The sequence below is a fragment of the Melopsittacus undulatus genome, chromosome 9 (assembly GCF_012275295.1).
Source record: "Melopsittacus undulatus isolate bMelUnd1 chromosome 9, bMelUnd1.mat.Z, whole genome shotgun sequence".
Lineage (NCBI taxonomy): Eukaryota > Metazoa > Chordata > Aves > Psittaciformes > Psittaculidae > Melopsittacus > Melopsittacus undulatus.
Genome location: NC_047535.1, coordinates 10705577 through 10722155, shown reverse-complemented (window position 1 = coordinate 10722155; position 16579 = coordinate 10705577). Strand labels below are relative to the sequence as shown.

Here is a 16579-nt window from a genome sequence, read left to right as displayed (position 1 = left end):
TAAGATAGCTCACTTTTTTAAGGCACAGATGTGCATAGGCAATCCATACAAAGGTTCTACAAAGCTGTATTCATCTGTAGAGACCAAATCCTCCAGCTAGGCCTCAAAAGCAACGCTCCTTGTAGCTTACATAGCCTGTTTCACTGAGGAAAACCCACGCAATTCTCTCACATCTACATTCCAAGAGAAAGCTTTGTGGGAATCATGGCACATGAGAGAATACTTTCTTTCCTCTGATATGTCTGCAGTACTGCACTAATTCAGGATTTCCTGAGTACAGCACGTTCCAAACCTTCTCTCCTTAAAACATACAAGAGACAACCCTCTATCTTTTCCTAAGCACTTAACCATAGAGAAAACATGGAAAATGGTAGAGGCTGGGGACTGGAAGACTGTTACCAACAGAGCAGGGTGAGTAGCCCTGAAAAACTGCACAAAGATATTTTTTTCCATTCAACTAGATTCCATCACTAAAGAATTTCTAAAATAATTTTTCAGCTTATATTTAAAACTGGCAATGAATAACCCTATATTATATAGCCAACTATACACTAGAAAACGGAAAATCAAAGAATTACAGATCTCACTGCCTTAAATGACACCTATGATGCAAATTTATGAGTTTTCTCCTGACTTATTTTGCAAAAACAAGGTTTTCGTACCTCGATGACTGAGAAATTTTCTAAATAGAGAAAAACATATGAGGTAATGGAAAAAAAAGATGGGAGAAAAAAAGGCAGGGATGGGAAAAGTTGTTTGGTTATGGCTGAGGCAGAAGGAAGTTAAAAAGGGGCAAGAGAAGATTGGAAGCATAAAATTACGACTGTAGTTGTCAGAAGGAAAACAGTAATTTTAGGCAGGGAAAAGAGAAAAAAAACTGGCTAGCTTGAAGAAACAAAATGTTGGGTAACACTCAGAAAGAGAGCAAGTTAGAAGCAACATCAGCACAAACAGCCTGAGAAGTGGTTAAAATAGCAGCATTGAGAAAGCACAGCAGGCTGGTATGGAAGAATAAAAGTTAAGATCTGATCCATCAGGACAGGGAAGACAAAGGGGTAGAAGTTAGAGGGAAGAATGCAAGACGTACTGAAAATGGGAACCAGGTGCCAGAGAAAGGAGTAGAAAAAAAGAATAGCTGTCATTAGTATGAGAGGAACTGGCAAAATCAAAACCATTAGATTTTACTACCTAGAGTATCAGTACCTTCTTTAAATACTTTGTAATATTGCTTACGTCTTAATCAAATGAAAGTATCAGTATTTGAGAGGATGCATGTTTAAAGTAGATTGAAAGTAGCAATTCATGTTTAATTGTTATAACATTTTGATTTTGTGCAAAACAAACTGAAAATATTGCCAATAATTTATGTTGACAATTAGATTTTGCAATATACTCTAGATTTCATTCCAAAATGCATGGAGTGATATGCATTGTGTGTTCAGAAATATTTACAAGACTTACTGGTTGCTGTAGAATTGGCAGATGGAGTAGCCTGTGTTTTAGCAGTAGCTTGTGTTTTAGCAGTAGCATCTTTACTAGTATAATTTACTGTGGCAGCCTTCAAGTTTTCAACATTCCATTGCTTCCATACACCTTTCCTTGGGTTTACACCTGAAAATCAAAAATTTAATTTAGAAGAATATTGATGTTAATTTTGAAAACCACCCTATGAATATTCCTGAATGAAAGTTGCTGTATTTCCTGTCTCCAATGTGCAACATTTTATGACCATGGTCAACTTCATCCTTGGGGTCCAATCCTGTTAACTGAAATAATTATAGCCATATACCTAAAGTCAAACAGGACAGTTTTTGCCATCTCCTTTCTGCTTCTGCTTAATTTTGCACATGAGTGAATATCCTTACATTGTGTTGTTCCAATTCTGGTAATTTAATACATTTGTTTATGTTTTGTTGAGGTTGTGAATTATTCTGGCAGCAATTTACTTTATTCAGTGGTTTTCCATATTCACTCCAGCAGTACTTTGCAGAGCCCCACACCATAGGTTTCATGCAGATACAGAATCTATGCCATAGTAGCGGTCTCCCAGTTTCTTGGGATTTTTCTCTGGTCTGACTAAATTTCAGTTAATTCTATCTATTATCTATTTATAGTAGTTACAGAGTACACTGTGGGTTTACCCAGCTCTTCCAAGTTAAAGACCCATTTGGAGTTTGGTGCATACATAACTTTGAAGTATGCAAGCCTTCTCAAATTTAATTTTTCAGGATGATTTTTTTTCTACATACAATTTTCTGTGTCTGTAACTAAAAGAAAATTCTGCCCAACAGTGACTGACACAGAGAAGGGTTTTGAGAAATTATTTTGGTATTTTATATCTACTTCAAAAACATATTTCTGTTGCATTTGTCAATCGGTTTCAACATACAAGATAATGAAATCCACATTGTCATGAAATCTAAATAAATGAGCACCAAAGATTGAAATGTGCTCTAAATCTAAGTTTTTAAATGGCTATTAAAAGATATATACAACCTAAAAATCACAAACTGTTATGTTAAAACATTCAGAATAGCAATACACTACTATTCAGACAGGCATAGTCTGAATCCTGTAAGAATATTTATACAAAGTGACCATTTTTTATAGAAATACCTTCAAAGCCACCTACAAATAGTTACTGGAGAAGTTCTAATCTGGTGTTATAACACTGTTCAGCAGCTTTTCCAGAAATTAGTATAGTTTTACCTAGGGCTTGAATTTTTAAGGCTTCCTTCCTGACTGCATTTATGTGCTTACCATAGATTCTTCCAGAATAATTCTCCTACACAGTAGCACAAAGAAAGCAGTGAAATGAAATCTGCATTCATCATTTCAATTATAAGTTATGTCTCTGGGTATGATTATATCCTTGCTGGCTAATTCTGCAATAGTTAAATACTTTTACAGCTAAAAGAGCTACTATAGAACAGAGTCACTGCAATAAGGCAATGACTGGACTGCACCAGAGCCTACATATAACCTTAAATATACAATACTTTCTTTTTGGTATCATTATACTTTTATGAGCTGAATCTAACCCATACATCACTGATAATGCTAATCATACTATTACCTGAAAAAAAGTATCTTCAGCAGCCCTGAGAACAAGAAGAAAATGTGCCTCAAAACCTGCAATTCTGTCAGACGATTGCTCTTGATCTTCTTGGTTAGGCTGCAAAGGGAAAAAATTGGGAAAAAGATATCATCATAAATTCAGATATAGGTCTGTGTTAATATACTGACTAATAAAGCTCATGTTTATCCTCTAATACTAGCAAGGTATACAGCCATTCTCTGAGCACCAAGTCATTATGCTTATGCAGAAAAAAAAAATAAATTGTAGGACAACCGATTACTTCTGTATATCAATCACTGTTAATTTCCAAAAGCAGGCTTCTGTTTATATATAAACACTTCATGTAAAAAATGTTACATTTGTGTACCTGTTTTGCAGCAAGTACTATCAACAGGTCACTATTCAGACATAGAATTTATCTAGACTGCTCAACTATCTGAATTTTGTATCTGTCCTTCACTCTGCACAACTTGTTATCACCTTGACAGTATTTGGACTTGGACAAATAACAGGAATTAACAGTTTTCTTAATTTCTAAGCCAAAAGAAGTCAAAATTCACTCAGAAAAATGCAGTAAATGACATAATATTTATAATATTCTTCAATCTGTGTCACTGTTTTAATATAGATCGTGAAAGTCTGTATAATACTATACGATAAGTTAATTCATGAAAAAGCAATAAAATAATCTTTGTTTTATTAGTAACAACCTAATATGCAAAATGGATCAAAAGTCAGGATTTCAGAGTGTTTGATACTAGCAGTAGTGATTGTTTTATGTTGGTGATAACTATTATCACATGACTATTAGAAATCTGTTCCTCTTATTTCTAGGGACTGCTGCAGCAATGCAATCCTACTGATCCTACAGAATAAAGGAAGGATTTCTGGATAGCTGCTTACCAAATTTTTAAAACGTTTCTATAGTGAGAATTCAAATTTGTTCTTAAATTACTTTTTACTCATGTAGTAATTTATCCTCTTAAGTATGTATACCTATCTAATCTGTACCTTAGTACATTAAGCATTTAAATTTTAAAGACATAAATTAGTAAAATCTTACACATTTCCACTTCAAGTGGGAGTTATAAAAAAATCTAACATACTTTATCTTGGCCTTTCACAGTGCCATGGATTCTGATTCTGATTCTGCCCCAAACTGACCTCCCCAAGGAGAAAGCTACCATAAGTCACAGCAGCAAAGGTCAATGCCTGAAGCAGATCACAAAGACAGGAGAGGCTCAGCTCTAAAATCAGCCCCATTTTTCAATTGTTACTTAAAATACTGAATTCACAGGAAGAAAAACATCATACTTAAAAAACCTGAGCTTTTATAACTAGATCCCAAAGTTTTGGACCTCCCAAACGTCTTATTAATTCTGAAAGTTGTTTTCCCTTGAAACCAGGTAAAACAACTGTAAAAAGAAAATAAAATCATTTAGCAAATTAGCTAATTATTGTGTTTCTTTTGCATTACATAGCTGCTCCAATGGGAAAACTAAATTAACGTAAAATTTAAACAGTACTCTACAATAGAGGTGTTCACTTGCTGGTGTCCCCATTCTATAAAAATACTATCTTTAGCAGTTGCTTTCTTTTATTTCCCTTAAGAGTCTGTCAAAGTACATGAAATAACCACTTCAGTCTTTGTTGAGGTTTATTTCTCATAGGATCACAGAATCATTTAGGTTGGAAAAGACCTTTCAGATCATCAAGTCCAACCTAACCTAACCATAAACTTAACATTACCAAGTCCTTGTGAGTTTCTTCTTTCTCAAAACATTTTAATTATAATGTTAATAAACCCATGCCAAATTTCCAAGCTGTTTCAAAAGAATCTAACAAAAAAAATGTTATTTTTATATATTTCTGTATTTACTTCAATAGAAACTTTAACTGGCATTTACCACATCCAAGAAATACCAGGATCAAGATATTCCAAACTACTAGAAACATTTTGTTCTCCTTCAAGTCCCTCACCTACCTCACTGGAAAGTCCTAGACAACAGGTTCCAAAGATTTGACCATAATACACCAGATGAATAACATAATTTGTTGCATTTATACTGTATTTGGAATTTCCATTATCTAATTCACATAGTCTTAGAAAAATTAACTGCTATTCAATGACTGGGTCTCAAAACTTTTCTTTCCTTTGGTTTAGTATTGGAGCTATTTATGTGACTTTCAACTCAAAGCATACTTATAAAAAAAATGCTGTGTACTTACATGTAGTGTAAAAAATCTCTTACCTCTACATTTCTACCTTTTGACTCCTCAATAATGTTTTTGGCAAGGTGAGAAATGTTTAAATACTTAATTCATAAATAATGCTATTTCACACAATGCTAGAAACGATATTTTCATCTCAGACAATTTATACTATGAACAGTCAATATACTTCAGGTAAGGAGCAATGGTCTAAAACTGAGACTTTTGATGACTACAAAACACCTTTGGAGATACAAAGAAAAAATAGTTTTTTCAAATTGTTTTGGTATCATCAACATTACCCAACATCCCCCCAGCAAACATTCAGAGAATGATGAAATTCCACTTCTGGATCCAAGTAAAAAACCTTGAACATTGAGTCTTTATTGTCTAATCCATTAAAAGAAATCACAATCTGTACTATACCTCTGCTTTCCCCATCTCACTTGTCTGAGTCGGAATTTCTTCTGCTCGAATTTGCTCAGTAGCAATGTCTTAAAACAATTAGCAAAGTTTAGCTAGAAATACAGGTTGGATTGATGATTTTACTGGCTACAAGCTGTAATCACGCAGACTTTTTATATGTCTAGATCTGCAATTAAATGTGTATGTGCACAAAACTTAACACACAACATACACGCAGTAGTATACTTCTACTGCACCACTGGAATGATTGGAAGTCTTAAAACCCACCTTTCTGGTCTTTCAGTATGTCTCATCTTTCCTTTATAACACAAAGATCTGTGGAGAACATGTTTTCATGGCCTTTTGCTTGCACTTTGTTTAGGCTTGAAACAAAATGTTTCTAAAAACCAGGCAGAACTGGGACTTCAGCTTATCAGCATTTTTTAATTTATAAACTTGACAATTCACACTTGCAAACTGAGGCAAAGCTGTACGCTTATCTGAGCCAATGCCTGTCAGTTTACTGGTTCAAGGGCATGAGATATTCCTCTAGATACGCTGGTCCACATCGTAATGAGAATATTTTTTCAGTGGGTTTCTCCAGTTTAATACTTGCGTTTATTCCCTTCAAATCTGAGTGTGGACTGATGGCCAATGGCACATACTCATACAGATATTTACATATAGCGCTGAAAGAATAATCTTTTTAGAACAAGGCTCACTGAGAGATACACAATTTGGCCATTCCTTCAGCACTCAGTACATGGTAAAAATAGTTATTTCTGAGAATGATACAAATGCAATGAACTTTCTTTTGCAAATAAAGAATTGTAATACCGGTATAAATGCATTTCACATATACCTTGTGAGACCCTCTAATTTTGGCAACATTGTTAACATCAACTGCAATTTTCCCCTCTCCCATGTGCTGCATTCAAAGCTGGTTACATCATCTCAAAAAGACAGAAAAACAGAAATAGGACAGGGAAGGGAGGCCCATTAGAGCAGACACCAGTAATTAAAAAGACTGTAACTTTTTAGTTAGAGGAGATAACTCAAGGAAAAAAAAAGTTATTATGTTTCTAAAGAGACAAATAAAGTCATGTGCAATTTAAGTTCTCAGAAAGGACAGTAACGCCTTCCATCTGTTGAGAACAGAAGTGGAAACACAGGAGAAAACTCTGTTCCTTGATCTAGCAAAGACTTTAAGAGCTTAAATATTTGAGCAAATTGTTGAAACCAAAGGTAGTCATTTGAAGTTAATCATCAAACTCATCACTTTTGGAAAATAACTTACTAAGTGCTAATACAGAGTAATCAATGTGGTCTTAAGAACTCTAGTAGAGCTGAAAGACAATGACGTGTGCTTTCTCAATAGCAGGGCAGTAAGACAAATTATTCCTTAAAAAAATAATAAAATTAAATGCGAACTATTAATACACAAATGCTTATTTTAGGATAAAAAGAGAGTAAAACCAGTTAGAATATTAAAACATGGTAATATTGGGTTCTGACAAGATGCCAAACGAAAATGTCTCCACTTTCATGTCAAATTGCTCCTCCTAAAAATAAACATTCTAAAGATACAAAAATCTTATTAGGGAATGTTCTGTCCACTGAAATTCTTTTTATCATTTTTTTTCTTTGTTCCTGTGATAGAAGAAGTTCTGGTTCATAGCAGAAGAGTAATTTTTCTCATAGCTCTGTAGTTAAAGGCTTTGAGTGAATCAATACTTGAAAAAAAATGTAGGCAGGTCAAAAGGAAAGTTCTGTTTCCTCTAAAAAGAATGTAATTTCAATGAACCATTGGTAACCACATTATATCGAGTTCTTTAAGAAAAGAAACACATACTCAAAGATTTCCCCAGCAGCCTTATCAATACAAGAAAAGCAAAATGAGTTATGCCCCTTTTCATACTCATCAGAGCTTTTTGCCTCAGGGTTCAGGACTTTCTGTTATGTTAGTAATACTGTGGACTGACCAAATATTTCAAACACAGCTTGATCCAGTGTCATCACTCAAGCATACTTTAACAACAGTAGAAAATCACTGTACAACAGACAGAAATTTTCTTCCATGGGTTAGCTTTGAAAAAAAAGGCAGTTAACAGAGAGGCTGCTCTCTTAAAGGTTTGCCATTTCTATAAACCTCTTAGTTTCCAGTGCCTGAGGGTCCTGGAAATACAATCTATGCTCAAACGCAATTCTCAGTATTTACATTCACATGGCTTTGCTCAGGACCTGCCTCCTGCTTCTTCAATTCACCATACACATGGGTGGTTAAAATAATAAGCAGTTGAACTCACCAAATCTTCAGAGCATAAGAATTCTTCAAAAGTAAAAGGAGGCTCTTGCATTTCCTGCAGACATATAGTAAGAATAGTTTGCACCAGAAAACCCTAAAATAACCTACACTAGCAAATATTTAAACTTCAGATAACTAAACCTGACAATCAAAGCTATCACAACAGCACACATAAAGCACGTGCACTGTCGTTTCTTCCAATAAACAGAGTACTAGCACACATTCTTAGATGCCGAGAAACATGCTAAAAATGTAGAAAATAGGTAAGGACCATTAATCATAAAGGCAGAACTTCCATCATCTTCTCAGTACCTCCACACAAAACGTTTACACTATTATTATCTGTGTACTTCTAAAACATATGCTGAATAAAAGCAGCACTGTTCTTACATAAAGGTTTCAAAGTTGGAAGAATGTCAGAGTTGCAGATTAACCAAAGTCTCACTGAAATCTATCACCTGATTATCTTCTGAGTTCAGTATAATTAAAACCTCAAAACTTTACACCATTATATCTGAGCAGTAACCATGTGTGAGAAATACTGGTTTGAAAAGAGTAATAATTTTAGTCAACTGTGAAATTAAGAACCTCAAGCAAAAACAATACAGCAACCATTCCTAAAATCAGTTTTATTAATATCACAGCTTTTGTGCAAGCAACTGTATAGAATAAAAGTATACAAGGAAGTAATTCAGATTTCAGAGCCTGCTTTTAAGTATTGAGCAGGCTGCTTGTTCCCAAACAAGAAGTACCCAAAGAGATCATTCAAACAAAGCGCACTTAGTAAAACCTACTGAAATTAAATAGAGCAAGAAAGAATTTAAGAACTATTATAGAAGTCTTCTTTGTGTTCAATAAACATTTTTTATTTTGACATAATTAACTACCTCAAGATGCATTGTCACAGTGTAAGGAGATAAAAACTATGGTGAAATGTCAACATTTTTTGCACTACCACAATGCATTTCATAGTGCTGGCATGAAAAACTGAGCAAGTCAAAACAAAACAAACAACAACAGAATGCTGGTAGAAAACCTCTGCCCCAAATGTAAAACCACTGAAGTCAGTGAGGTTTTTGGGGTGTAACTGAGATCAAAGTTTGTCATAAAGTCTCCCTACAATGTCAGCTTTCCTCCCTAAGGCTATTACAACTAATATATCACAGACTTCAATTCACTAAGTTGAGAGAAATATTCTCTATACCAAAATTACTGGTTTAGTTTAGCTACTTCAACCTAAAAATGGAGTTACTGAACACTGAATATTCCGTAAATGCTACCATAGTGCAGCATCCTCAAGCAGGCCAAGGAATTCTGCAGAAAAGATCCCATGCGCTGCTTAGGGAGAGCTGCAAAACAAGAAAGGAATACGGTAACACAATTCTTCCAGCTCTTGAAGTCAGCCATAACTATGGAGCAAGAATACTAACAGGTACAGGGAAAAAAATACAGGTAAAGAAATCCCACCTAGCTTCCTCCGAGTTAACAAGGGCGTGAAGCAAACCCCCAGATCCCAGCACAGGGGGTTCCAGGGGCTTCTACAAGGCACAGTCCCGCAGGGTGCTGCCACCACCCTGGAGGAAACACCTGAGACATTTCACACGGGCTGAGAAAACCTGGGAGGGAACAGGGCGGATTTCAACCCTGCAGGTAACGGGATATACTCTCTGTGCACATTTTTGTCACACAACACGTGAAAGAGACGGTTCGGGGCCAGATGCCCTCAAATAAGCACAAAGCCCAATACTAGAGCAAACCCCTAAGAAGGGAGTCCCTGCCTCGGGCTGCTTCGGTATGTCCTTCATCTATCGGGGTCACCTCGAGCTGTCGCCAGATCGCTGGCCACGGAGGTGTGCGGGGCGAGGACATGCCGCCGCAGAGAAGGGCTCTCGGGCCCCTCAGTCAGTCAGTCAGTTTGTCTATCTGTCAGTCAGTCTGTCAGTGCCTGTCTGTCGCGTAGGGGCGGCACGCGCTGTCACTAAGGGCCCCTAGCAATTGTTCCCGCCGAACAGCCTTCCCCCGCTTCTCCTCTTCCGGTCCTCTCCTTCCCGCGGCGGCCTAGGCCGACACTTTCGTTCCGGGGATTGCGAGGGCCGCGGAAGAGCTGGGCAGCCCTCTGCGGCAAGCACGGACCGCGGAGAGAGCGGGTGAGGAGCAAAGCCTGAGCGGGTGCGGAGCTCTCCGCCCCACCGCGAGGGCGGCGAGGCCACGGCGGGGAGGAGAGCCGAGGGAGTGCATTGCGGAGGCAGCGCCGCTCTGGCAGCCCCGCGGCCCGCAAGGGGCGGGCTGGGCCCCGAGGCGGACTGGCCTTGGGGGAGGCGGCCCCACACAGTTACTGTGGCCTCCGGCTGGGCCCTCAAAGGCCTTGGTGCCTCTGGGTGACGGGAACAGGCCATGCAGGCGTGCCGGGGCAGAACTGCTTTGTTGTTTCCGGGAGACATCCCAGCAGCGGAGGGCTATCCTCTTCAGAGTATCGGTGCATTTCCTACTGCCAGCTTTATGCAGCTCCGCCGCTTCCTTGCTGCAGAAAGCCTCAGTCCTGTATGTTGTCGGAGCCCCTGGGTCGTTGTTGAGGGCATGGGCAGCGTCCCCAGAAACTGTTACCCTACAACCGGACTTAACCGTGCTGCTGCCGCAGTGCTCAGCAGACGGGAGCGAGCAGAGCTGCGTGAGCACCCAGCAGTAACCGAGATGAACGTTTTCTGGCACTTCATGAGCTTGACACAAAATCACTTTGTCCCGGCTGAGGTTTTAAGTTGTTTTAGGATTGCAGTTGGAACGCAGAGGGTCCCATGCAGGGGCAGTGCTTTATCAGGGTTTTGGAGATCAGGTGCAGATGCCATTTACAGTCTTAAAACTGTAAACTCCATTGTTGTCTTCTTTTGAAAACTAAACTGAACATACGCTGCTGTAACTGTAAACAGCTGTTATTTTGAGACTACAAAGTTTTCTTGTGCCTTTAGGGCAGCGTATCTCATCAGTATCAATAAAGTGCTTTAGGGTGTCATAGTTGAACACAGTGCCTTAAGACGTTATGCAGCAAAGAATCAGGTTGGGAATGCATGTCAAATTACAGAGCCTCTCACTGTCTTTGCTCTGTGTGGAAACATGAGATGTAGGGTATATTTGCTTTATCTCAGAGATACGTGAAAGCAAGTTGCACTATAAAATTTGTATGGATATTAGGTGTTAATTTGAATGGACACTCCTGACCTTTCAAAAGTTAGAGCTTGGCAGCAGAGGGGAGGAAGTTATCACAACATGCATGAGTATTTAATTTTACAAGAAAAAAAACAACTAATATTTCTGGGATTAATTTTAATTTTTTGTTGGAAAGTTAGTGTGTTTTGGTTTTGTTATTTCTCAATTAAATTACACTTGGTTTTATTTAAACACTTAATTTTGGATCACATCTCTGAAATTATTGTTTGTTTGTTTTTGTAAAACATGACTGGTTTGTTACATCATTTCACAAGTGTGATCCCTGACATGAAAAAGTAAACCTAAATTAGCTGAAAGTAAATACTGAGAATGACTTCTTTCATTTCAAGTGATGCAGCACAGAGTGCAAAAGGCAGTTTATAACTACTGCAGGCTGTGCAGGCTCCTGCCTGGGAGCTGCTTTTAAGACCAGAGAGTGATCTAGTCAGAAGGGTTCTGCTAAAACTGTGCCTGTGAGCTTCTGCGCACAGCAGTGCTAATTCTGGCTGGATCGGGTATGGGCATACAGTCAGGTTTCCAAAACATTACTGAGAGTACACAGTGAAATTTTATGCCAGCTGCAAAGGGTGAGACAACATCTGTCCCGCAGAAAGCCTGAAATAAAAAACGTCACTCAATAGATACAAAGTTTCAGGATGAGCCTAGACTGGATCAGCATTTAGTATCTGGTATATGGAGCACCAAAGCAGTGTTTTAGCTCTTAAGAGTAATTTTTCAGCCTCAGGCCTTGCTCCTGGAAGATTTCTTTTATCTCACAAAGTTCTGTCATCGGGGATGTCATTCAGGTAGTTTGATTTGCCCCCACACAATAAAATTCAGGATAGAAATCTGATTTTGTGCAGTTACCTCTTACAAATTTCTATCCTGTAGACATTTCATTCATTGTCAGTAGTCATGCTGAAGACTAATGGGACTATTCATCCAGGTAAATGGTGTCTACTAGTGTTTTCACAAGCTTTTAGACAGTGATCCTACTAAAGGAAAAAAGTAGTTCTACATACGTTGAGTGGGAGAATTTGCCTCAGTGAAATGATGAATGTGCACATATGTGCATTAAGGATACAGATCTCAAGTTCCTTCTAGTCATTTATCTCATACTCCCCTGAAATCTGTTTGGAGTTCTTGTGCTATAACAACTGAATCAGATGATTTTGTTTTTCTTTCTGTTACAGGAAATACCTTTGATGAGTATTTTTTGCTAAATTGGATCATACACAATCATTTCTAATAAATTAGTTCACAGTATATTAGATTTTATTTAACAGCAGCAACATACTGTTTGTTTCAGCTAACCATGTCTTTAAATTCACCTACACTGGTAAATGAAGAAAACTCTCAAGAACCAAAAAGAAATTCTGAATGTTTGGAAAGTGTAGAATTGCAGGCTCCATCATCATTTCAGGATAACCCACTTCAACAACTACAGCTCGCATCGCAGGAAGTACTTGAAAAGGCAAAGAAGAGTGGGAGATCAAAATGTCCTCGATGCAGTAGCTCAAGGATGTTTTATTGTTATACATGCTTTGTTCCTGTTGAAACTGTTCCCACCAAAGAAATTCCAACTGTGAAGGTTAATATTTCATACAGATTTTTTATAATATTCTTGTGCTTTTAGTTACTAGGGATGGAGAACAGTCTGTGGACGTTTCATTTCTGATCAGTTCATGATGGATGTTCATTTTGAACACAGCTATTAAGTACAGCGTAAAATTCTTATTCTTATGTGAGGAATTATGTGTACAAACACTGACAGTGTTCCAGTCCTCATATCTGCTGGATGGGAAGGTATGCTGAATCACTCAGCTTCTTGTGCAAATGGGTGTTTTCACTTAGTTCTTAAAAGTTTCTGTACAGTGTTCTTTCTTACCTTCATTCTTCAGTGTCTAAGAACTCTGGCCAGAACAGAGCACATCGGGAACAAAAAATGATTTGCCCATAATTTCTGTCCGTAGAAATTTTACATAAAATGTAAGCTAAAAGGCATTCCTAAATGTCATGGTTGTATAATTCAGATAACACTGTTAAATAAAGACTAAAAAGCCTAATGCCTTTCAGCTAAAGTACTTGGATAAATCATCAGAGGACATTTTGCAGAATCACATAGGAACTAAAATGCATTTGGAAGACACTCTGCAGTTTGAATGCATCATGAAAATACGTATTTTAGGAGTACTTTGGAAATTTGGCATATTTAAGTGCATTTTCATTGAAACAGCCATTTTTGCAATGAGGTGAATATCTAATACCAGATAAGCATTCGTATTTACAACATTTATATTGATGAAATCAAGACCACATATTATTTACCTTATAGATACTATTCCTAAATATTTTATCACACTAGTGCTGCAGCATTCCAAATTACATTAATTGCTTTCTTAAGTATCTAGATGAACTGAATGTAACAGGTGTTTCATGTCACTTGTCTCTGGTTTAGTTCTAAACCTGTTAAAAACATTATCAGAAATTGTCAAATATTTCTTAATTACATGTCCATAGGGATTTCTACTGGATCTTGCATAAAATTTTGTACTTGCATATATGGTCATAAATAATTGCTTATTTCACTTCTTTTTTACTGTAGTTACCTTTGAAGATTGACATCATTAAACACCCAAATGAAACAGATGGCAAAAGCACTGCTGTGCATGCCAAGCTCCTGGCACCTGATGATGTTACAATATATAAATACCCCTGCATTCCAGAATACGAAGAAAAAAGACATGAAGTAAGAAATTCCATATAGATATCTGGGCTTTGTGCTAGGGAGATGCAGAGAAATCTTCTGAACTTCCTCTTGTAGTGGTACTGCACTCTGCTGGGAAGGAGTGGGAGGGAAGCACTCTTCTGTTAATCCAGTCCACTCTTACCTTGCACTCTCTCAAAATATACAGTGGTTATGGAGTGTCCTACAAAGCTTATAAAAAATCATAGTACTACTTAACCACCTTGAATGTCCTGTATTTGCCACCTTAGATAACATATAGTTTGATTTACTGTGTACCATAAGAAGTATTTTGCCCAAACATATTTTACAAATACATGAAAGTATTCAACTTAGAGCAAGTTAAATAGCAGTTATTTGTTGTGCTCACCCTATTCAGCAGCTGCAGTATTTAAACTTCTTTGAAATTTTTAACATTCCCTATTTCAGAGAAAACATAAAATGCCTACTTCGGTCAGGACAGAGCCTGAAAAATGTGAGCTATGGACTTGGATTTATATGCTCATTTAAATGGTGTGATTAATCTGAAATTTGCACATTTGATATAATTACCATGCTTGACTACACAAAGAAGAAAAGATAAGTATCTCATAGACACGTTATTTTCTTCAAGGAAAGCAGAGGTGGCAAAGAGGTAGGAAGCCAAAAAAAAGGCAGAATGAGGAACAGGGAAGATACTGGAATAACTTTGTATTGTCCATCCTTTCCGAGTCACAGATTCTGAATGCTGCAGTAAGCAACTGAAAAAAACACTTAAGGCCATCACTGGTCTTTTTCATACAACATACTTGTGGGACCTGCAATAGACACAAGGGCAGAAGTGATTTTTTTTGTTCTTATCCAAGACTAATGATAAAATGTGACACTATTTTTTATGGCCTTCCTGCCCCATACATGGCAATGACAAGTGAAATTTGAATTTTCTCAGGGCTGACACCATTATCTAGGCTGCAAAAATTGTTATTTACAAAGTATTAGAATTGGTAGTAGAAGCATGGAGGTGATATTCAAAGATCTCTAATAAGTATTCATTGTTTTAACATAGTCTTTTATCCTTTTAGACAATAGAATATTTTTATGAGATGCTTCTTCATCTTGTCCTGATTAAATGTTTGTGGACGGGGATAGAAAAATCTCTGTTCTTTAATGAATCAATTCCTGGTGTTTTATTAGATTTTGTTAACATTCACATTTCTTTTTCTTTGTTTAGATAGCACTTATATTTCCTGGCCCCAATTCAGTTTCAGTAAAAGATATTGCTTTCCATCTCCAAAAGTATGTTAAGAAAGGTGCTTGTGCTAACGATAATGACTGTTCCAGAGAACCATTTCTTAAGCAAGCAAAACTAGAACCTAAAGAAGAAGATCTAAATGAATGCATCTCAACCAATGGGAACGAAGGCACTAGACTGAAGAAAATAATATTTATTGACAGCACCTGGAATCAAACTAACAAAATAATAACTGATGAACGACTTCAAGGTAAAAAAAAAAGCAGATACTGAGATGGTTTTGCTACAGAAACAATTAAGGGAAATATACATCTCTAACAGACCTGAGTATGAGAAGCATATGCCTAACCTTATATCTGAATATATGTTTAAGCATCAACAGCCTATTTCAGTGCTGTAGCCAAAGACTCAGTTATTTTTGGTGTCCTGTAATTTGTTCCATGCAATGGTAAGACTAGTATTAAGAAAGCATTTACACTGATTTTCCCACTTCTCCATTGAAACAAATTTCCTCAGTCTTACAGAATAGAAGCTGTCATCTTGGCCAACAGAACAGTAGTTTGAATGGCCTTCTGAAGGAAGCCAGAAAGATTTCCTTTGCAGATGGTTATCTGCTTTTTCAGGAGACCCAGGAAGCATTTCTGTACACATTAGAGGCAGGCAGGCCACTAGAAGGTGAATGAGGGATCTAAGGTGCAAGTATGTTATAGACTGATTTGGGTTGAAAGGAGCCTTAAAGATCACTTGTTCCAACCCCCCTGCCATGGGCAAGGACACCTTCTACTAAACCATGTTGCTGAAAGCCCTTTTATGCATGGCTTGGTTACTTTTTCTAGTAGAGTTCTTCATTCCACGGTAATTTCAAAGACCTCATCACTTTCCAGGCAAAAAGGGAACGCCTGCTTTCCCTCCACACCCTCCTATCACTGAAAGCTAAAACTTGTAATTCTGCAAAGGATTTTTGTCTTAGGTTCATTACAAGAAGTTTACATTTAAGTATTCTAAATAAAACCACAAAAGATAAAACAATTTAGCAAGAGCCAGGAGTTTGAAATACGTAGGAGTTTGAAATTACTTTCATTAGTGAAAAAGGTGCACTTAGCTGGGAGGCAGGCTATCAAGTTTATGTGTAATACATAAACCCTGCTTGATAGGGCCTACTTTGCACTGGCCTCTACAAAGAATTTCACAGGCTTAGATGCAGGATGAAAGTTGCTTTGCTGTCTCGTCAGCTTATTAAAGTACCCCACATGTTAGTATAATGTATTGGCTAATTAAAATCCTGTTACCAGTTATCTCCCTAATACTATAAGCTTTGATATGAATGATTAGTATTTGTAATAAAGCATTGCCTTTGGCTATATAGATACAGTACAGATGATGGAAACATGCTCAGTAAAA

At 37.3% G+C, this 16579-nt stretch overlaps 1 protein-coding gene across 5 annotated transcripts in view; it reads left to right on the top strand.

Moving 5' to 3' along the window:
* Window positions 1-10062: 10062 nt before the first annotated feature.
* DTWD1 (DTW domain containing 1) overlaps window positions 10063-16579 on the top strand; it is an 87562-nt gene continuing 81045 nt past the window's right edge. For 3 of the 5 annotated variants that reach the window (XR_004080528.2, XR_004080527.2, XM_005148711.3), the window contains exons 1-4: window positions 10064-10147; window positions 12511-12792; window positions 13807-13950; window positions 15158-15428. Coding sequence is in view for 3 of the 5 variants with exons in the window: in XM_005148711.3 (XP_005148768.1) it covers window positions 12517-12792; window positions 13807-13950; window positions 15158-15428 (691 nt within the window). In the remaining 2 variants the exon portion in view is untranslated. Of the gene's footprint in view, window positions 10148-12394; window positions 12793-13806; window positions 13951-15157; window positions 15429-16579 lie in introns of all 5 variants that reach the window. The other 2 variants (XM_031048664.2, XM_031048663.2) reach the window with 2 other exon arrangements.